The 23,041-nt window shown below is 41.5% G+C and overlaps 1 protein-coding gene across 1 annotated transcript in view; it reads left to right on the forward strand.

Annotated features, from left to right (window-relative positions):
* Nucleotides 1-728: 728 nt before the first annotated feature.
* The window catches only part of lamc1 (laminin, gamma 1), a 319,589-nt gene continuing 297,276 nt past the window's right edge, over nt 729-23,041 (forward strand). The window contains exon 1 of the mRNA XM_041207964.1: nt 729-1,230. Within this exon, the coding sequence (XP_041063898.1) occupies nt 786-1,230 (445 nt within the window). The 5' untranslated portion in view covers nt 729-785. The remainder of the gene's footprint in view (nt 1,231-23,041) is intronic.

Here is a 23,041-nt window from a genome sequence, read left to right on the forward strand (position 1 = left end):
CTTCTTTTAATATGTTTCCTAAAACCTAGCTCTTTAACTAAGCTTTTGGTTGTGTCTACTGGCAGCTTCTTCTTTGTCTGACTACATCTCTGCAAAATTTGTTCTATTTCGACTACACATTGCCGTTAGAATGTGATCTCCAAACAACCGTAAAAATCTCAGGAAGTAAAAGCATAATTTGATACTTTCAATTATTTATTGCTAGCAATATTTCGAATTCCATCCTATAACGTAAATCGAGAAAATTCAGAGTAGGGGAGCTAAAAGATATTGCAAAGTGCTTCAGAGTTGCAACAGTTAGGTGATGTAAAGTAGGGCAATAGGGCATGTAACCATAAACTCTCTTGCAAGCCACTTCATCACATCAAAGCATTCAACTGCACCCTTAAGAGAGAAATAATTGCAATAACCCAAACCATTGCAAATAAGTAATTAGCTGTAGTGACAAACTGATGGTGTCCACTAAACCTGGACACTCTTATGAAAACGAATAGAGCATTATTTCTAAGTGTTGTACAGCTGGTAAAAGTACAAATCAAGGCAGTGTTGATGCCAACCAGCTTGTAAATCAGTGGGGGAAGCGGTGAAAGAAAGTTGTACGGGTTTGGTCATTTCATTGACAGTTTTGTATCAGTCCAAACTCCTCTCCCCCTGTCAGTCTATTGGCGGAAGTGGTCACACATTCAGTGAGTACGGTGTACTGATCCACTCCTTGGTCCCATATTGCACTGCGAGGGTGTGGACCCTTTGCCTTTTTTGTGTGTGTGTTGTATGCGCAACTTTTGATGGCGCTGGGACGATTTGGAACTCGGAAGAAAGGTGCGCCGAATGAACTGAAGCGTTCCCCGTCCCTGGGCAGCATGCGCTGGAGCCTGCGGCTCGCCCTACTCGGCTGCCTGGTCTTGCAATGCCCGGCAGCCATGGACGAATGCTACGATGAGACTTCACGGGCTCAGCGCTGCATGCCCGAGTTCGTCAACGCCGCTTTCAACGTGACCGTGGTGGCCAGCAACACTTGTGGCTTTCCCCCAGAAGAGTACTGCGTCCAGACCGGAGTGACCGGGGTCACCAAGTCTTGCCACATTTGCGACTCCAGCGACCCCCGACTCCACCACGGCGCGGTCTACCTGACCGATTACAATAACCAAGCCGATACTACTTGGTGGCAAAGTCAGACGATGCTTGCTGGGATCCAGTACCCTAATTCTATCAGCCTGACTTTGCACTTGGGTGAGTAAGCCTTAAAAGTTTCCCCCAAACTTTCAAGTAGCCAACAATTTTCAGTTTAAATGCAGTTTATGTGAAAGGTGGATCAGACTCCTGAAACTGACTTTTTGTAACTTGAACTTGTACCAGTTTCCTTCATAGCTGTCGGTTTCACATTATTTAAGCAGTCGGCTAGAAGATGTACTGGAAAATTTCGAATAATATACTGTACAGGGTGGTTCCTATTCAGCCAGCAGCGATCATTGAGAACGTACAGATCCCCCAACCCTCCAGGTCTTAAGTCCTTGTCGAGGTGGAAAGGCAACGAAATCGTATTTAAATGCTGCATTTAAAAAACACTAAAAAGCTTAAGATATTGCTCTCGCTTTTTATTGATAGAAAACTTGCAGTGCGCACCGGCCGATTATCGGGGTTGAATTTTGAAACGAATAAAGAGATCGAAAGGCACCCAGCCTGTAACAGGTTTAGTTTAAAACATTCAAAGTGTGTTTAGGCTCCCACCGACTTCCCCGATCCCACAAGTAACCACAGTCTACGATGCATTTGGGCCGAGATACCTTCCCTTCCCGACGAGTTGAGCGAGTGGAGTTGGTTTTGGTGCCCCCAGGGTACATTTTAACCAACCTTGCAGTTTAAGTAGGCATGAGCGGGAAGAAGCGGCTTTAGAGTCGGTTAACATCAATTAACATCTGCATGAGTTGCTCAGAAGGAAATGTTTTCTCTATTTTTATTCCTTTACTGCTCCAAGATGGCGCAGTTTGTGAACTCCATTAGGCAGCGAGTTTTGGCCGCAGTCGGATATGGATGGGAAGAAGGGGGAATTACCGAGCGGGAGCCCTCCGATAGGACGCGATGGGACAGGAGGGAGAGGTCGCTGGCATTTTATTCCAGGGAGTGCCAATTGATTGCGCTCCGCACTTTAGTGAGGACGGCATTAAAGGGAAGAAGTAAAATCGAGAGGGGGACAAAGAACTGCTTCCATAAAACAGAACAAACTAGGCGTTTCGGGTGATTGCGAGCACCATAAATCTGCAAAGTTTGACGTTTTACTGACCAAGTAGATTTACAGTAGGGGCACGGTCTCTTGATTTCCATTCTCACGCTGGTGGTCATGCACTTTCCCAGGACCCATCCCCCTTTGGTACGATCTTAAATTGGATTTGACAGTTCCTTTACATTGACTTCCATTCTGCTAAAAGCGCTTACTGTAAATTTCTATTGAATTTCTTGTTTTCCTCGCTGTTTTACGAGGAAGACTAAATCGGAGAGTTTTGACGTTTTAACTTAAACATCTGCGCTACCGACATAACTTTTTAAAATCCGAGATGTGTTAAGCAATGTAGTCAGATATTTGGAGTAAGGTGGGGTGTGCTAGAGGAGATAATTACCTAAGTACACATTGTGGGCGCACAGGAAGCTGTCTGCTTTCAGGCAGTGGTTTTATTCTACCGTCTGCAATTAACTTTTTTTAACCCTGTGATGGAGCAGCCAATGGCTTCGGTTTAGGATATTCAATCGTGAGCCACTGGCTGCCTACATAAATTAGCAGAACTTTAGATCAAGATAATCCTGTCGTGCACTGTTACATCCAAATATACATTTTATGGGAGTAGGCTAGCAAAGTAGTGTCACTCAGCTCCGCTCAGGAGTTGTTGCATTCAACTCTTGTTTTTTATATTTTAAAAGTGGGCTTGATGGTTTTCTCTCTCGTACTTCCTATGTAATATACTTTAAACTACTGCATTGGTTTTCAATTTGCTACGCGATCTTCCTTTGGTGCACTTACTTGAAAGCGAATGCTACTTGATTAAGTAGACTGGGGCTATTGTATGAGGCAAACAACTGTATTCTGCCACAGTGGTAGCTTGCACCCAAGGCTCGTCAGGTGGCAAGTTTATGGTCTGGGAAAAGTGAGACAGCTCTTGAAGAGAAAAACTAGAAACAAGAGTCAACTGGCATCTGTCTCTAGTGACTGGTTAGAGACCAACATGCACAGAAATAATGTTTAATGCTTTATTGAGCAAGGAGTAAACTTGCTAATGCAAGACTAGAAGAAAGCAAATGAAAAAAAGCTATGTAGCTGAAAGAAGCTGAAGAAATCCTTATTGCTTAGAAAACTAGCTTTAATAAGTATTATGGGAAAATTATGCTTGATCTGCTGAAAATTAAGCTTGATTATGGGGTTTAACCTTAAATTAGATACTTATTTGGGCTGTACTAATTACAATGTTTTGACTAGTAGAAAAGAAAAGCAAGTTGCCCTGTTGTAGACAAGAAGTTATTGGAGTGGGTGTCAAATTATCTTGAGGTCAGCTAGTGAAGGTTTTTGGAGGATGGAATGGCCTCCATTTCACTCTTAGGAATCTTTCGTGGGTCTTTGGCCTCCAGATTGGACCTACAAATCTTGCAGTTCTAGGCACGGCCCTGGATGAGTTGGCATTCCCCAATATCAGCTCACTGCCCTTCCTGCCAAGTTGTTCAAATCTTATTTGATGTCCCCCCTTCACCTAGTCTGCCAAATGAAGCTCTGCTGTTGGTGGCATAGCAGCAATCCTAAAATTTCTGAATTATTTTTTGGTTCGTTAAATAACAGCAGATTTACTGGGTAACTGATGTTTGATAAATGAGATGCTTATTCTGCATAAAAATAAATGTGTTGCTGTGCAAGTTACTAAAGGCACATTTCAACTATGCTATCTAAACTACAGTGTGTCATGGAAAATCAAAATCTCCTTCAGGTTCTATAAATTTGTTTGTGTCACAACAGATTCTATAAATGTCAGTATTTTCTTTAGCACTTCAGATGTTGCAGTTGGGCAATTTTAAGTGCTTAATTTGTTTCACTTACAGATACAATAATGAAATGTTTACAGAAGTTGCTCTTCTCTAAGTGAAGTATAGTACTAACAAAGCATTGTCTTTTCATTCAGGCCTTCTTTAGACAGGCAGCACACTGTTACATAAGATGTCTGTGGAGCTTTTCCTTATAAAATCCAGTTTGGAGTTCTGGTAGAAGTCAGGGTTGTTCACTCAAATTTATTGTCATTTGAAAGTTGGTTGTCTGGTGCTGATTTAAATTCATGCATTTATTTTTTAAACCAAGAATTATAGGTTCTTTGGTAAACGCTGGAGTTTCTCTTGCAACCAAGGCTCTGGATATGTTTGTTTACTTGTAAATAAGTTTTGTTTATAATGGACTTTATCATTGTTTGAGGCAGATAGAAGATCTCTAGGAATTAGAGAATGATTTTGGATTCTCTCTTGCAATGGGATTTTTTTCAGCTAGACTAAATTCACTTTGATTCCTGTAGTACCAACTGTATAATTAAGTTTACATAATAGTGTACTATCAGTTACTAATTAATGAAATTTTTTGCAGAAAAAGTGATTATCATTACAGTACAGTAAAGTACAGTAACACCTTGTATGTATAGCACCTTTAATGTAATAACATAAAACACCAGACTCCCAAAACAACTGCCCCACTTGGAACTCGGTCAGTGCAGGAAATGCTTTAGGGATATCCTCAAAGCACCCCTGAAGCGTTCACATATCCCTGACAGCTCATGGGAGACCCTGGCTTGTGACCGACAAACAGAAGGCTCATCCAGGAAGGCACTGAATGCTTTGAGAGACTATCGGGAGCATGCAGAGGCAAAGTCGAGACATCAGAGGGAGCACACAAACCTCTAAACAACCCATCTAGCCAACCCTTCAAACAACATCTGCCTTGTCTGTGGCAGAATCTGCAGATCACTCATTGGACTTATCAGTCATCTAGGAGCCCATTGAACCGGAGTGGAAGCGAGTCATCCTCGATCCTAAGGGACTGCCTAAGGAGATGAATTAAACATTCCTAGGTGCTTCTCAGGAGCATTATAAAATAAAAACATGATATCAAGCCACACAAGGAAATATTAGGTCAGATGACCAAAAGCTTGGTCAAAGAGATGGGTTTTAAGGAGTGCCTTAAAATTGGAAAGTAAGGTGGAGAGGTGTCAAATCATGAAATGGTTATGGCGCAGAAGGAAGCCATTCGATCAATCATGTCTATGCTGGTTCTGTGAGAGCAACTCAGCAAGTTCCACTCTGCTGTCTTTTCCCCATAGCCCTGAAAATCATTTCTCATCAGATAATTATCCAATTCCCTTTTGAAAGTCTCAAATGCTTCTGCCTCCACCTCACACTCAGGCAATGCATTCCAGATGATTACCATTTGTGTAAAGAAGTATTCCCTCTAGTCATCTCTGGTTCTTTTCCCAATCACTTTAAATTGGTGTCCTCTGATTCTTGACTCTTCCATCAATGGGAATATTTTCTCCTTATCCACTCTCTCCAGACCCCTCATGATTTTGAACAGCTCTATCAATTCCCCTGTTGAACTGCTCTTCTCTAAGGAAAATAGATCCAGCTTATCCAATCTATCCACCTAAAGTGTCTCATCCCTGGAAACATGCTTGTAAATCTTTCCTGCACCCTCCCCAATGCCTTCACAACCTTCTTAGTGTGGTGTCTGAAACTGGACGTAATGCTCTAGTTCCATAACTTCCTTGCTTTTGTACTCTATGCCTTTATTCATAAAGGCTAGAATCCCATATGCTTTATTAACCATTGTGAAAACTTGCCCTGCCACCTTCAACAATTTCTGCAGGTCCCTCTACTTCTGCACACCTTTGTAATTGTACTCTTTATTTTACCTCTCCCCATTCTTCCTATCCACGACACAGACACGATTCATTTTCAACCTCCAGATAAAGTGAAAGATGGCTCGGGTGATCACCATCGTGCAGGAGTCTGGAATGGGCCAGATCTGCGTCACGTACAGCAACAGCGAGAGTGCCTCACACCTGATGACCAGGTTCTTACCCGCAATGGAGAGGGAGTGTCGCTCCCACATGCCCAGTTTTCTTTTCACCATAGACACTTTCTCCTTCCAGTTTCTAATGCATGCCCCAGTCCCTCCGAACCATATCCCCAGCACCTTCAGGCCGTCAGCCCTGAAGGTGAAGGGGACGAAGGATCGGTCAGCCCAGTTCCCAAAGAACATGGCCTTGCTCTTGCCATGATTTACCTTGGCTCCCGAGGCCAGTTCGAACTGGTCGCAGATGTAGATCAGTCTGCGCACTGACAGGGGACCCGAGCAGAAGACGGCGACATCGTCCATGTACAGGGAGGCTTTGACCTGAGTGCCTCCACTGCCTGGGATTGTCACTCCTCCTATGCCCGGATCCTTCCTGATGGACTCAGCAAAGGGTTCTATGCAACACACAAACAGGACAGGGGAGAGAGGGCAGCCCTGCCTGACTCCAGATTTAATCGGAAAGCTATCTGATTCCCACCCATTGATTGAGACAGCGTTCTACATTAGTGTAGAGCAGTTGGATCCAATTGCGAATTCCTTCCCCAAACCCCATTTTGGAAAGTACATCCACTATGTAGGTGTGCGATATTCTGTCAAAGGCCTTCTCCTGATCCAGGCTGATGAGGCAGGTGTCCACACCCCTGTCCTGCATATAGGCAATTGTATCCCTGAGCAGCGCGAGGCTGTCAAAGAGATCTTTCTGCCTGGCACAGTGCATGTCTGGTCAGGGTGGATCACCAGTTCCAGAGTGGACTTGACCCAATTGGCGATGACCTTGGACTGAATCTTATAGTCCACATTCAACAGTGAAATGGGTCGCCAATTTTTAATTTCCTCCCTTTCCCCCTTGTGCTTGTAGCTGAGAGTGATGATGCCTTTCCTCATGGATTCTGACATGCTGCCAGCCAGGAGCATATTCTCGTACACTTCTAGCAGGTCTGGGCCGATCCAGTCCTACAGAGCCGAATAGAACTCCGCCAGCAAGCCATCGCTTCCGGGAGTTTTACTCTTCTCGAACGACTCAAAGGCCTTAGTCAATTCATCAGGAGTTAGTGGTTTGTCCAGGCACTCCTGTGTACTGTCATCTAAGACCTCTGTGATAGAGGACAGGAAGGACTGGGAGGCCGTGCTGTCTGTGGGCTTCACGTCATACAATCCGGCATAAAAGGATTTGCTGATCCTTAAAATGTTGGACTGCGATGACTTTACTGAGTGATCTTCTTCCTTCAGGCTGCTGATCACAGAGCTCTCTCTGGAACGGAAGATGATCTTGGAGGCCTCCGAGGCAAAGAGCGAGGCTTGCTGGCTCTTCGCCTCTTGGAGTTCCTCCTTGACATCGACCCCCATCGACTGCAGCCGGAGCAGATTCTGCATGTTTTTCTGGAGTCGGGACATGTCCCTCTGTTCCTTTCTAGCTTTCTGGGTGCCTTCAAACCTCTCTGTTACTTCATCAAAAACTTAAATCAATTTAGTTAAACACATTTTGCCATTAACAAATCTGTGCTGGCTACCCTTGATGAATCCACATTTGTTCATTGTGACTGTTTGTCCTGTATCATTGCCTCTAAAAGCTTTTCAGTAATGTTTCCTGATTGTTCATAGTCGCAAATTGCAGGTGGAAAATTGACATAGAAGAGGAGAATCATTCTTTCAGAACCTAATTATGTGTTGGAATAAATAGGTTGACTTTACTTCTGGGAACAGACATTGTCAATTTGCATGTATGTATGATTTTTGGGAAGAGAAGAAGGTGCAAGGGAAAGAAAGAAAGGTGTACTTGTTACCCTTCTGTTTACTGGCAGTTTGCATTTCCAGTGTTGTAACGTATTGAGTACACTCAGGACAACAAAAAGGCCCTTCATCCAATGGCCCACGATGGCCAGTTCGGTAGATTTGACCCTTGTTTCCTGTTAGAAAAATATTCAACTGATTTTAAAACCCTAAACGCTAAATGCTGAAAAGCAATCAAGTTATGATTTGTGGGACAAAAACAGAAAATGTTGGAGAAGTTCAGCCGGTCTAGTGGAGACTGGAAAGAGAAACAGAGTAAATGTTAGCTCTGTTTCTCTCTCCACAGATGCTGCTAGACCTGAGTTTTTCTGACATTTTCAGTTTTTGTTTAAGATTTCTAGCATCTGCAGTATTTTGCTTTTATGATTTGTGGGAATTCAGTAATTGATGGCTGCTACTTGGTAAGTAGTTAGAGTTGCCCTCAGGTAATTTTAGTAATTCAATTTTAAGCAGAGCTGGAATGGAAGAGCATCACTTTAATTCCACTTCGATACATAAGTTCTCTTGTGCAATGTCTTCTTTGGTTGGACCAATGTCATATAGGTACTACAATAACAACTTGTATTTATAAAGCACCTTTAACATAAAATTCCCCAAGGCATTATAAAACAAAATATGAAGCTGAGTCACATGTTTTAGGATGTATGACCAAAAGTTGTCAAAGAGGTATGTTTTAAGGAATGTCTTAAAAGTAGGAAAATGAGGTTGAGAATCAGAGAGGTGTAGGGATGGAATTCCAGAGCTTAGGACTTAGGCAGCTGAAGGCACAGCCACCAATAGTGGAGCAGTTAAAATTGAGGATGCTCAAGAGGCCAGAATTAGAGGAGCGCAGATATATCAAAGGATTGTCAGACTGGGAGAGATTACAGAGTTAGAGAGGGGCGAGACCATGGAGTGGCTTGTAAACAAGGATGAGAATTTTAAAATTGAGGTATTGCTTAACTGGAAACCAAGGTAAGTCACTGAGTATAGGGGTGATGGGTGAAAGGGACTGAGCAAGGACATGGGCAGCAGAGTTTTAGATTACCTTATTTACGGATGGCAGAATGTGGACAGCTGGCCAGGTATGTGTTAGAATAGTCAAGCCTGGAGGTAACAATGGCATGGCTAAGGGTTTAATAAAAACAGAAAATGCTGAAAGTACTCAGCAGGTCAGACAACATCTGTGCAGAGAAAGAGTTAATATTTCAGGTCATCATGACCCTTCTTCAGAGGGTTACCTCTGCATTCCAGGGTGCATATATGTAAAGGGGAGCAGCCTTCGGTGCACACGTACTGGTGTTTACCGTCTGAATATTATGGTTTACTATTGTCAGTGACCGCTCTGGACTTGTAAATTTTGAGTGCCATTCCTAACATTAATGGAATTGGTTCTAGCTCTTGCTTTCTGTAGGTGGGAACTTCTGAGACCAAGAGCTGTATGTTGGCTCCTGCTGGGTGCAGGAATGGAGGCAGGCTGGCAGTCACAGCATTTTGTGCCACCAGTCTGCGTGCCGGTTCATTGACTCCATCCTGCTGAGGCCATTTTCCTGGAAGTAGAATGGGGGGTTGAAGCAGGGCTATTCCCTTGCAAGTGGTGGGTAGCCAGTTGACCCACATAAAGGGATTTTCCAGCTCATCTCCAGATCCACACAGGCTGTGGGGGACAGTTTCACTGCTTGGAGGCAACAGACCTGGGGGGCCAGCGCTACAGTCAGGCTTAGAGGCTGTCCCTTTCTGCCTGGGTGCAGTAGCAGCTGCAGCCGACCTTGTAAAGGGGCTCCCTCCTCACAGCAGTGGCCAGGCTGCTGAATCCATTTTTAAATTTTAGAGGGGGCACCTCCATTTTGGGATGCCCTCTCTCTCACTTAGTTGCCATGACATTTTGCTGCTCCTTTCAAGCTGGAGGACCTCTGATTATCCCTCCAGTTTCAAGAGCCTGTCTGCCGCCTTGTTTGACGGTGAGCCTTCCCTCTCACCGTTAATTAGCCACTCTGGGGAAAATCATAATTGAGTGATTGTTTCCCACACAGTGTGGACTTTTGAACCCTACTTGAGCCCGATGGCAGGGTACAGAAGCTCACAGAAAATCCTACCCCATGTGTTCCTGCTTACCATGTGCAATGGTAAATTACTTCTGTAAAGGAAATCTTTTTTTTCCTATTATTGCCTTGGGAGACTATACCAAAGCAGGCATATGGGGACTGTGTGTTGTAGGTATATTTGTGTGTGTGTTTCTAGTTTAATTAAACTGCAGCCAATCAGACTGCAAGGTTGAATCATCAAAAGAGATTAGGTGTAAAACAGGTATTTGAAATGGAGATGGATAAGCTAGGATGAAGTCTCAGCAGATACAATGTGAGTGGAATTTGCATTTTTAGATAAGTTGAGAGGTTGTTTGATTTTCTAAGGGACATGATAAGATATTTACGACTGGCAAGATAAATAAGGTAAAGTTATTAAGTTTATTTTTCCTGAAAGTGCTGGCCATAATGACAACAAGAATGATTTTTATAGTCTGGGAAAAGTAACTTCCAAAGAAAAGGTTGAAGCAGTGGGATTTAAAGATCAAAAGGGAGAAATATAGTTAAAGAAAGATGGAAGGCTGCATGGGAGTGGCTGTGAGAGATCTTGAAAGGTGCACTGTGTGAAACAGACTTGTGGGAAAAGTCTCTAGCCACCCTGGAGAAGTTTGCTGTTCCAGTAACCAAGGTTGTGTTAAAAGCTTTTGGAGTTCCATTGTTGAGTGAAAGGAGGAAGAAGCTGTGAAAAACCCCCCTTACAGCAATAGCGGGTGCTTGTTGTAATATTGCTGGATATTTTATAAATTAAGAATCTATTTGATAAAAACAAAAAACTGCGGATGCTGGAAATCCAAAACAAAAACAGAATTACCTGGAAAAACTCAGCAGGTCTGGCAGCATTGGCAGAGAAGAAAAGACGTCAATCTGTTTGGACTGTTGCCTGAAAGGGGTGTGTAGTTGAGAATCTAGTTAAGTAGAAACCTCGAGAACTGTTATAAAACTAAATGTAACTGTGTAATTGTAGTCTTGTGTGTTTAAGCTTTCTTTTGTTAAGTGTTTTAATTTAATCTTTAAAATCTCAAAGTGGTAGTGGACTCATCACTTATGACTTCAGTGCACAACACTTCTTGTAATAAACACAAATTGCAAAATCGTTGTAATGGCGTGGTCAAGTTTCCCTTTGGGATTTGGTCAGCCTGGCAAATACCACTTGCCATATCATAACACTTCAATCAGCAGGGCTCAGGTAGGAGTGATGCCAAAGGGAGGCAGGGAAAGTTGCTTTTGGATGCAGGAGGGGAGTGCGCCACCGTGAACTGGGGAGGGGGTGTTAAAATGGTGCCGTCATGAACTGTTTTGGGGATGTTAGTGAGGAAGAACTGAAGTGGGAGGTGAATACCAGATTGAATGACTAAGGTACAGTGGTGTGTTGTTCATTTGGAGAGGGTGATAGAAGATTGCTAATACAAACTAGGAAGGTCAAAATTGGAGCAAGTGTACGAATAGGTGAGAGATAGATGAAGTAAAGTGTCTTTATGAACTCTTGTGCATTGTTGAATGTGGGAGAATGATAGTCAAGATGGCTTAAGTTAAGTAAAGATCTAGTTGATTCTGATGAAAAATCCAAATGAAATTTTTAACTTTAAAAAAAAGTCAATAGTACAAATTGTGAAATTTGTGTTAGAAAAATAAGCACAATGCCTAATTGTTAATCTAAAAATTCTAATATATCCAGTGGAGCATGCTCTGGACCTCTCGTTTACCCCACCCCCACCCCAAAAAAACACATTTTATGTCTTCAATGTTTGGATTTTGCTTTTAGGCACCCATTACTACAAGTGAAGGAATATTGGACCTACCTACTCCTTAAGCGTGAACCTGTGTTTGTCCTACGCTTATAAACAAAGCTAGGTTTTCAGCCATTGGCTTTCCTGGGGCTATGCCAGCCTTATTTTTTTTTTGATAAAAGTTCTATTTTGATATATATGTGAAACTTAAAAATCAACTGTTTGGCGACTGCTAAGTTTGGCTTGACATAGAGGGACAAATTTGATAAATAGTGTAAATGCTGGATGGTGGTTTTAAAAAAAACCTAAACTCTATGTGGTGACTGTATCTGGTTGACCAAAAATGTCTGTCTTTTTGTTCTAAATGTAGTGAGAAATTTAGCTTTTGACCCTCCCTGCAAAATTAAAAGTTTGTAGTTGTGTGAAATAGGAAACTTCAGTGTTACTCTCTTGTGGTCTGATACTATTTTTTTGTGATTTCATAGGTGTTCTAATTAGTTAGTCTTAGTGTGAATGCTTTTGAAATTTGAGCAATTCCGCACCTTTTATACACAAACCCTATCTGAAATGGGGAACTTTAACACCACATCTCCAGAATTAGAAAATAATTTTGATACCACTCTAAGCTGATATATTTTTGGAAATGTTTCCTTATCCACTGATTGCAATGGAATCCCGATCCTCAGCCAAAAAAAATTCTAAATTTTATTCTTAACTGTGATTGCTCCATTCCTAGATTCTGGACTATAATGAAAGACAGACTTTCATTTATATAGTGCTTTTCATGACTACTGGGTGTCTCAAAATGCTTTACAGCCTATGATGTACCCTTTTTTTAGAAGTGTAGTCACTGTTATGATCCCAAGCTGAGGTTACCACTGGACAAGCCTGATCCCGGGGTGGAACCCAGCTTGATAGATCCTAACTTTTATTTGTTTGTTTAGATATGTGGAGAGGGGGCTACTGAACAGTCACCAAAGTCAGCTAATTAACTTATTAACAAAAGCATAAACATTTATTAAACAAAAAAAATGATCTATATTAAAATACTCTTTCACCCACAACTGTACCTTTACAGATGTATATAGATTTCTAAGGATAGCACAAGTTACAAAAACCAGCTTATACACTAATGTTCAGTCAGCACATTGTCCATTTAAATCAATTGGTGATCTGTGGTCAGACACACCACACTCTGAAACCAAGTGACAGATGCCACCCCATACAGATGCTATGGTTCTCTCCTCAACTCTTTCTCCTCCTGGCGCCTGTTACACCGTGAGCCAACCAGTCTCACTGAACTCCGTCTTTCATTCGAGGGTTTCCAGTCTCCACCTACCAAGAACTCGTCTTGGAATCTTCTCCCAAACTGGTGCTTTCTCTCAGACGCCTTCTGCAAGGGATCACCTCCAGGGTTTTGAACACTTCTTCCAATGTTCCTCTCCCCTGGGTCACTACATGCATTCAAGCTGTCTTTCACACGCTCTCTGACTCAGCCATCAACAGTACACCACTGCTTCACATGCCCATAGCAAAGAGTTATCTTCAGTTGTCTTTTTGGACCATCTGGCCTCATGTAAGCGGTTCTCGCTTTAAATCTGTTCCCTGCAGCTTTTGTCTCTTTAAATCTGAAGCTTGGAGCCTCTTTCTCTGCCCCTCACTCTTAACTTCAGTTAACAGGACATTTTCCAGGTTCCTGTCCTTCCTTTGACTAGAAGCTTGGGACTTTCTCCTGTTCCACTCCCCTGGATTCTGGGGCCTTTTCTTTAGCTTGGAACCTGCTTTTCTGCCCCCTTTGCTCCTGTCAGTCTTGGCAGCTGTCTTCAAAACCAACTGAACTCAGCAGCTTCCAAATCAAACTGCTGTTTCTAGTTTCTTTTGTGTGTGTATCTGTGGGATGGGCCTGCCTCTCTCGACCCCTGTTGCCAGGCAACAGCCCAGTTTGTTTCACTTAGCTGCCACAGCTGTAAAACCCTTAGAAATGCAGGCACCTTTTTAAAGTGAAACTAAAACTCAATTTGACCTTTTTTAACACATAGATACAGAAATACAAATCAAACTTAAACTTTAAAGCTAAAACCTCATCCCTAACACTCAAAAATACAAATATAACTTACTTTGCAATGTAGGAAATGGACAGCCACATTGCACTCAGCAAATTCCCACAAATGTTAATGTGATGATGAAGAGAGAATTTTTTTTGTGAAGTTGATTGAGGGATAAATTGGTCAGGACACTGGGAATAATTCTTCTGCTCTTCTTTGAAATAGTGCCATGGGATCTTTTATATCCACTGGAGCAGGCAGCTTGGGCCTCTGTTTAACATCTCATCTGAAGGACAGCACCTCACACAGTGGGAAGCCCCCTTATTTTTGTGCTCAAACCCACAAGTGCTTTGTAGTATTGCTTAACGTGTAAACAGCAAGCTGCTTCAATGGGTGTTCTCGCTGCAAGATGTTAAATGGAAGTAGAGGAAAGGAATGCCAATTTCTATAATATTAAACTTGAAAAAACTCCAGTCTGTTTCCCTTTGAGTCTGTAGGCATGAGATAGCTGATTGAATTGTTCACATCAAATAAATTTGCCTTTTTTTCTACTTCTGAAGCAGAATGAATATTGTGGAGAAGTTGTGATTTGGATAGGGAGAGAACATTTGTCAGGTGAAGCTTAAGATTTGGTGCATTGATCAAATCCTTGGATGCAAAGTGGTAAAAAGAAGTTGTGAATTTGAGAGATTGGGCATTTCTTCATTTTTGTCCTTTGCTGAATTATTGCTAATTTTATTGATGGCAATTTCCATGGATGGAGTGGGATTAGATGTTGATGCAATACCTCTCCTCTGAAATAATATGCCAATGTGCAGGCCCATGATCCATTTGCAGGATACCACCTGCTTGAGATGGGAGGGTAGGGAGAGTAAGAAACTTAAGTTAATCAGGCTTCTAAAATCCAAGCTTTATATCATCCGAGCAAACTGCTTGAAGTTAGGAAGGAAGTGAGGTGTTACACTAACCTGACATCTAGGAATAGAATTAAAGTAGGAGACAATGAAGTGATGTGGAGGGTTATGTTCTCCCTACATGACTGGACAAGGCATAGATATCTTTAAGATCAGTTTGATAAGATTTCCACTGACAAATTCCATGTTTTTATGAACCTAAAAAAAATACTAATTCCCCTTCAAGTTTGAAAAAATCTGTAAATTCTATTTTGGTTGCCATCAATCAACGCTATAGGTATAGCATCTGAAAGAGATTTGATGCCAGCTGGAACAACAAAGACTGCAATTAGACTTCCTTCAAAAAGACTTGGATCATCTTTAGGTGTTGCTGTGAAGACAATATTTGTCATACTACAGCAAATCTTAGTCTTTCGTTCCTTGCAAGGCATTGAGTAAGGGCAGCTTTATATTTCATTACCATCACAACATACTGATTCCCAAAGATTAAGGTTGCCCATCAAAAGCTGATTTAAGTGTACAAATTATGGCCCAAAATGAATCCATTTGGCCGATCTTGCCTCTGAATGAGCAACTTGCCTAGTTCCATTCTACCGATATCTATTTGTAATTCTGCATGCTCATTGTTTTCAAATAACGGTGAATGCTTCAATTGAACCTGCCTCCACCACACACTCAGGCAGTGCATCCCAGACCGAAACCACTTGCTGCTTGAAAAAGTTTTTCCTCATATCATTATTGTTTCCTTCTAATTACTTGAAATCTGTCTCTTCTTGTTCTCAATTCTTTCATGAATGGAAACAGTTTCTCCCTGTCTACTCTGTCCAGACCCCTCATGCTTTGAATAGCTCTATCAAATCTCCTCTCAGCCTTCTTTTCTCTAAGAAAAACAGTTTTAACGTCTCCAATCTATCTTCATAACTGAAGTTCCTCATCCCAGGAACAATTCTCATGGATCCTTTTTGCACTCGCTCCAGTGCCTTCACATGCTTCCTAAAGTGTAGTGCCCAGAACTGGACGCAGTACTCCAGCTGAGGTTGAACTAGTGACTTGTACAAGTTCAATATAACCTCTTTGCTCTTGTACTCTATGCCCTTATTAACAAAGCCCAGTATGCTGTTTGCTTTATTAGCTGCTGTCTCAACCTGTCGTGCCATCTTCAATGACTTATGCTTACATACACCCAGTTCCCTCTACTCCTGCACCTCCTTTCTAGTCGTACCTCCTTTTTTTATATGGTGTCTCAATGTTATTTCCACCAAAATGAATCATTTTACATTTCTCTGTATTGAACTTCATCTGCCAGCTGTCTGCCCGTTCCACCAACTTGTCAACGTCCTCTTGAAGTTCACTTGCTTCTGAGTTTTGTATCATCTGCAAACTTGAAATTATGCCCTGTACACCAAGGTCTAGGCCACTAATATATATCAAGAAAGGCAAGGGTCTCAACACTGACCCCTGAGGAACTCCATTAGAAACCTTCCTCCAGCCTAAAAAACATCCATTAGCCACTACTCTGTTTCCTGCCACTCGGCCAATTCTTTATCCATGTTGCTACTGTCTCTTTTATTCCATGAGCTATAACTTTCTCACAGGTCTGTGTGCGGCATTGTATTAAATGCCGTTTGAAAGTCCATGTAAACCATATCAACGGCATCAACCCTCTCTATTACCTCTTCAAAAACCTAAACATGTTTTTTCCTTAAGAAATCCACGCTGGCTTTCCTTAATTAACCTGCATATGCCCATGTGGCTATTAACTTTGTCCTGAATTATTGTTTCTAGAAGTTTCCCCACCACTGAAGTTAAACTGACTGGCTTGTAATTGCTTGGCCCATCCTTACACCCTTTTTTGACCAAGGTTGTAATGTTTGCAATTCTCCAGTCCTCTGGCACCACCCCTGAGTCTAAGGAAGACTGAAAAATTATGGCCAATGCCTCTGCACTTTCCACTCTCATTTCTTGCAGCATCTTTGGGTGCATCTCATCCAGTCCCGATGTCTTATCAAATTTAGGTAGAGAGAACCTATTCTATATATGTTAATATCCCCTGTCATCATAGGAAAATGACTGGAGTCAGATTCTTTAAGTAAACTCTTAATTCAAAAACAAACTATTTAAGGGTTAAATGAGTGTGATTATGTCATATAAAATTAATTCCCTGTGAACTCTGTAAATAATTGTGGATTATTGTTTAGCCCTTTCAATATTTAAAAAAAAACCTTTTTATTGTTTTTTCTTTCCTTCTCTGAATTTACCTTGGTTTTTGGAGATCCACTCCACTGTAAAAAAAAGACCCAAAAGAAACATTTTAATTTGGCAAATTTTTGCTTTAGTTATTCATAGCAGTATACTAACTTACCCCATTACCCTAGTTCTTATTTTGGAAGAACATTTTTGGCTAATAAGCATTTCTCTACTTATTAACGCCTGAGCTTTCGTATTGTGGAAAAGGAGGATGTCTGTGTGACATCCATAGGCTGGAAAACGTTGTGAAGGGTAGGAACGGTCTGCACTCAAAAGGTTGGATATGATGTAATGTTTTCAGTATGATTGTGGCATTGTTTTAGGGTTTTATCAAAATACCACAGCACTTCCGAAAGGATGGAGATTTTTTCTTTCAGGAAATATGTTGTGACCTGTTTCTTAAGCAACTCTTACTGCAGATTCAATAATTGATTTAATAATACTTTGACAGGTACGGGAAGCATTTGAAATTGCAAACAGTTTGACTTTGTGCTGAATACTCTCCAAGCACAGCTTTATTGTGGGAAAACTGTCTGAGCATTTATCTCTGATACATACAAATATATATTCAAAAAGCTCAATCACTTACAACATTTTTAGTGTATGGCACTGCACCTGTTCTTTTCACTGTGTCATAGAGTAACATGGAGTTGAGCTATTTACTCCTAATTTCTGGCACAGGATTTTTTTATCTTGGCCATATAGTGGTAGAGGGTGGCAATCTCTCTTCTTTGAGATAGCAAGATTCATTGTGCAGGACCATGGTTGAAAAGAAAGGTAAATTGGGAAGTATTGATTGTGATGCCAAGCTTAAGTTTTAAAAGCTTGAAGATAGTAAGAGGAATGAATGACTGACTAAGGGAGGTAAGGAACGCCATGGTTTGGGAATCCTGGGAAAGGGTAAGTTAAAGGGGCTCCACAAAGACTTTTAATTTCAACATGGTTGGGAGGGGTGTTAGATAATTCAAGTGTATCAGCGTCAAAGGAGGAGGGGGGTGGAGCGGTGATCATAGTATTTGACCAGGAAGGCTGTTATGGTGGTGGGGGGTGGGTGGCTGGGTGGAAGAAAGATTGGAGACAACAGGTAAGAGAAGGAAAAAAACAAAAAAACTGCGGATGCTGGAAATCCAAAACAAAAACAGAATTACCTGGAAAAACTCAGCAGGTCTGGCAGCATCGGCGGAGAAGAAAAGAGTTGACGTTTCGAGTCCTCATGACCCTTCGACAGGGTCATGAGGACTCGAAACGTCAACTCTTTTCTTCTCCGCCGATGCTGCCAGACCTGCTGAGTTTTTCCAGGTAATTCTGTTTAGGTAAGAGAAGGGTTGTTTAACAGATGACAAGCTTTTTCTAATAATTTGTTCAGGTGTTTGAGAAATGCTAGAAGAGCCTCTCTAGATATAGGACTAGTATGTCTTGAGAATAGAGCTTTGCTGACTACCAGTACCCATTTAAGGTCTAAGGTGATAGTGAGGCAAAGAATATTGATGCCTGAAGGACTAAGTGTGGCGCCATCAAAGGTAACAGCAGTTAGCTAACCTTGAAAGAAAAAGAAACCCATCAGTTTGAAGAATCTTTTACTGGCCCATTCAAGGCTGTAGCACAGATGTTATGATTTCCTTTCTCCCCCTCCTCAGCCTGTTTGTAGCCTTTGAAATGGTTGACCACACCATCCTCCTCCAACACCTCTCCACTGTCAAACAGCTGGGTGGGGCTGCTCTCACCTTCCATTCTTGCCTATCTAATTGTAGTCAGTGAGTCACTTGCAATGGCTTCTCTTCCTGCAGCTGCTGTTACCTCTGGTGTCTTCCAAGGATCTATCCTGGGCCCCTTCTTATTTCTTGTCTGTATGCCCTCGACAACATCATCTGAAAGCACAGCTTTCGTTTTCTCATGTATGCTGACGACATCCAACTCATTATCTCTCCTCCAATGTTGCTGAATTATCGGATTGAGATGAACAGGAATTTCCCCCAATTAAATATTAGGAAGACTAAAACCATTGTTTTTGGACCCACTCCAATTTCTATTCCCTTGCTATCAACTCCATCTCTCTCCCTGGCAAAAGTCTGAGATTAAGCCAGTCTTGGTTCTGAATTCAGTTCCGAACTGTGCTTCTAAGCTCATTTTTGCCATCACTAAGGTCATCTAATTCCAGCTCCGTAATATCATCTGACTTTGAACCTGTGTCAGCTCATCTGTTGCTGAAGCCCTGTGCTGCCTTCGTTAACTTCAGGCTTTGACTATTCCATTGCACTCCAGGCTGATCTTCCACATTCTACCCTTCATAAGTTTGAGATCATCCAAAACTCTGTAATCAGTGTCTTAACCTGCAGCAAGTCCTGTTCCCCTGTCACTCCTGTGTTCGCTGATCTACATTGGCTTCTGGTAAAGCAATGTCTTGATTTTAAAATTCTCATCTCTGTTTTCAAATCCTTCCATGGCCTCACTCACCCCCGCCCCCCCCCCCAAAAAAAAAAATTTGTGCTATATGCTCCAGCCCCCACAACTCTCCTAAGATAGCTCCTCTAATTTTGGCTTCTTGAGCATCCCCAATTTTAATCACTTCACAATTGGTGGCCATGCCTTCAGTTGCCTAGGATCCAAGCTCTGGAATACCATTCCTAACCTTGCTTTCTTCCTTTAAGACATTCCTTAAAACCTACCTCTTTCACCAAGCTTTTAGTCATTTGTCATCATATCTCCTTATGTGACTCGGAGCATTATGTTAAAAGTGCTATATAAATATGGAAATACATTGTAGGAAATGGGGAGTGCAGAGGTTTAGAAGGCTTACCTCTAATGTGCTTTTTTCATATACTCTTGTACCAAGTCGTAAATAATAGAGGTTTGGTAGCTGACTAGCTTATCTATCTTCCCTTTTTGAGGTGTAGTGGGGTGGGGTGTTGGTCTCTTAGCCCAGTGAAATCATGAGAGGAAGCCCCCATCCCCCAGCAGTGACTGGGGAGGGGATCATTGGAAGGAGATATTGATATTTTGATCCTCTTCAAATTTAAAATTGGGAAAGTAAGACTGATGCATGAATGAATTTCAGGCAATCCCTGGCAACACAGAGACAGTGGAGAGAACAAGGCAGGTGGTGGAGAAATAGAGTTGCATGTCATCTCTGTGCAAATAGAAGCTGATCCTATGTCTGTGGGTGAAGTTTCTGAGGGTAGCATGCAGATGAGAAGAAGGTGGGAGGCAAAAGATGGATCTTTGGCAGACTTTGGAGGTGACAGTATAGGGTGGGAAGAGAAGCCATTGCTGAAGTTGCTCTTTTTCATATTCAGATTTAGAGAGGCCAATGTTATAAAGGTGGACAGTGGAGGAGAAATATTCTTGTATGAGTAATTAATTGTGTCCAATGACGCAGGTGAGTGAAGGAGGAATAAATCAACATTGTTGTCATCACCCGATGTTGACAGCTTTGATTAGGGCTCAAAAGATAAAAACAAAAAACTGGAAATCCAAAACAAAAACAGAAATACCTGGAAAAACTCAGCAGGTCTGGCAGCATCGGCGGAGAAGAACAAAGTTGACGTTTCGAGTCCTCATGACCCTTCAACAGAAACGTCAACTTTGTTCTTCTCCGCCGATGCTGCCAGACCTGCTGAGTTTTTCCAGGTATTTCTGTTTTTGTTTTGATTAGGGCTCTTCCAGTGCTATCATGCAAGCAGAAACCAGATTGGAAGGATTAGAAAGGACTTTTTGGGAGAGGTAGATGTCCAGTTGAGAGGCAACAAAGGATGGGAGGTTGAAGGTGGGAATTTAACTGGAAAGGATATTTGAAGAGAGTGTGATAATTCTTTGATGTTTTGAAGGAAAGAAGAACAGAACATGTGAAGGAACAATTGATCACATTTGTAGCAGGAAGTGAGTTGTGACTGGGGGAAGAGGAAAATCAAGAAATAGATCTAAGACAACAGTGACTTAAATGTATAAATTACCTTTTGACGTAGAAAAACATCCTAACAGTTTGGAGTAGGCAGGAGGAAAACTGGGAGTGGATGGTGAAGTGGCAGAGATGGAAATTCAGGGCTAGAGTGCATGGAAGACTGGGAGCAGGTGGGCAGTTGCTAGGGTGGGGAATGTAGAGGAAGCAGCTGAGACATGGTCTCAAACTTGGTGACAAAAAAATCCATGAGTCCCTCGAACTAAAGGGATAAAGTTCTTGACTTCCTATCCTATTTTAAGCCTAGCAATCTTTCTGAAGAGGAAATTGTTTGCTACCATCACTAATGGGTGCAATTGCTCCCTGCTTTTTTACGTTTGTATTTCATTACATTTTGGAAGTTGGTGAATTACAGGGTGAAGGAAGGGGAGGGGGATTGTTAACAGTTGTGGATAGATACTAAAATCAACTTAAGCCTTGCAATTGAGGGAGAAATTGTGTATTTTCAGGGTAGCTTCTGGAATGTAGCTATCCTCCAACGACCGAAAATGGACCTGCAGTCCTTATTCTTTTACTCTCTCTCCTCTTCCTGTATCATCATTGTCTGTATTCCAAAAGAAGTTAATTGACTGTGAAGCTACCTTGGGACATTCTGATGTAGTTAAAACCACAATGTAAATTCAAGTTTTTATTTATCTAGGCTGTTGCTTGCCTCATTCACTGGATGCTTTAAAAATCATTTTTAGTTATAGGACCGCTGAAGATTTTGCTATATTTACAGTCTCCACTCCAGGAGAAGCTAAATCATAAGTTTTTTGAGTAATGTCTGAGCTGTTTAAGTAGGAGGCTAAGTTGTGGCTTTTTCTGTTGGCTTTTGCCATTTCTTTGTTCCTTGACATGTTCCATCTAATTGATAAAACAGTTTTACTAACAGGCGGGAAAACTCTGAATGCTCATGATGCTTTCCAGCAAGGATATGCTGCCTGAACATAGCACTTTTAACTCCTTTATTGCTAGATGATACTATTTGTTCCTGTACCAATTTCGGAGACAGTAAATCTAGACTGTTGCACTGATAATTATGGTGTAAAAATGCTAGATCAGAATAAATGAAAATATACAGGCTAGAATGTCTGTATATCTAATACCTGACTCCTAAGCTGTTTTCACTCAATAAGTGGAAATCCTGTCCTTTTACTTAAATATACATGCAACCCTTTTTAACCCTGTCTTAAAAATCAAGTCTGAACATAGCAGGAGCTGAAACTACATGTATTTTTGGCAGGTTCACTAAATTGAAACAGAAAATCAAGTTTCCCAAATGTTTCTATTTCTGAGATGATTCTTTTAAAACTCCTCTTCCCTTTCCAATAAATGTCACATGTGTTGTGACTTTTTGTGTATTACCTCTACTCCCTTAGAAAAAGTTCTTTTGAAAGAAAAGATTTTTGTTTTGTTGAGCTGACGTAGCTTTTTAAGAAACATCCAAAGCAGGTCTTATCTTGCATGCCTCACAACTCTAAATAAGGTGTTTTAGCTGTTGAACTGAATTCCTGAGCACTTCACTGTCCTTGAAAGGAGGTTTGAGTTCTTCAATTATAGAGTACTAAGTATATTGTGCACAAGTGAACTATAGCCTGGGAGCCAAAAAATCTTTATGCTGAATGTAGTATGCAGAAAATACTTCAATTTATATAAACCAAAGTGGTTCCGGTTCCATACTTGATCCAAATATACACCAAAAGCTTTATACAAGAGTACTGTAAAATACAGAGCTTTGTGCTGAATCCTTTTTTGATCACTTTTTTGAAAAAAATGTTTGGTAACTCTTGGTGAAATCGTACTTTTTTTTAAGAAGTGAAAAAATTCTGGGAATGCTTTGTTTTCTAGCAAGGTCAGTTTGCTGTTGCATGCTTTGAATGCATGCCTCTAGGCACCCCTCTTGCACAGCAGGCTTAATTGTGTCAGTTCTCAGCAGGAAGCAGGGCAAGAAATCACTCCTGTTTCTCTCTTTTCTGTATAACCACCATTAGCAGTTAGGTATCATTTGTGGTAGGATTGTCCTGTTCCAGTGAACCAAGCAAGCAGATTTACTAGCAGGCAATGCTTGGCTAATTAGAGGCCACAATGCAAGGTGTGATCCCCTGGAGTTCTAGTTTGGGAACTGCAATGTCAGAAGAATTTAGAGCTTGGGGGAAGAAAAATTTTTAAATTCTTGAATTACAAATAGGGTGCATTCAGGGGTACACTTTGCTATATGGCTCGTTTGCT

This window comes from Carcharodon carcharias, chromosome 16 (assembly GCF_017639515.1).
Source record: "Carcharodon carcharias isolate sCarCar2 chromosome 16, sCarCar2.pri, whole genome shotgun sequence".
NCBI classification, from domain to species: domain Eukaryota; kingdom Metazoa; phylum Chordata; class Chondrichthyes; order Lamniformes; family Lamnidae; genus Carcharodon; species Carcharodon carcharias.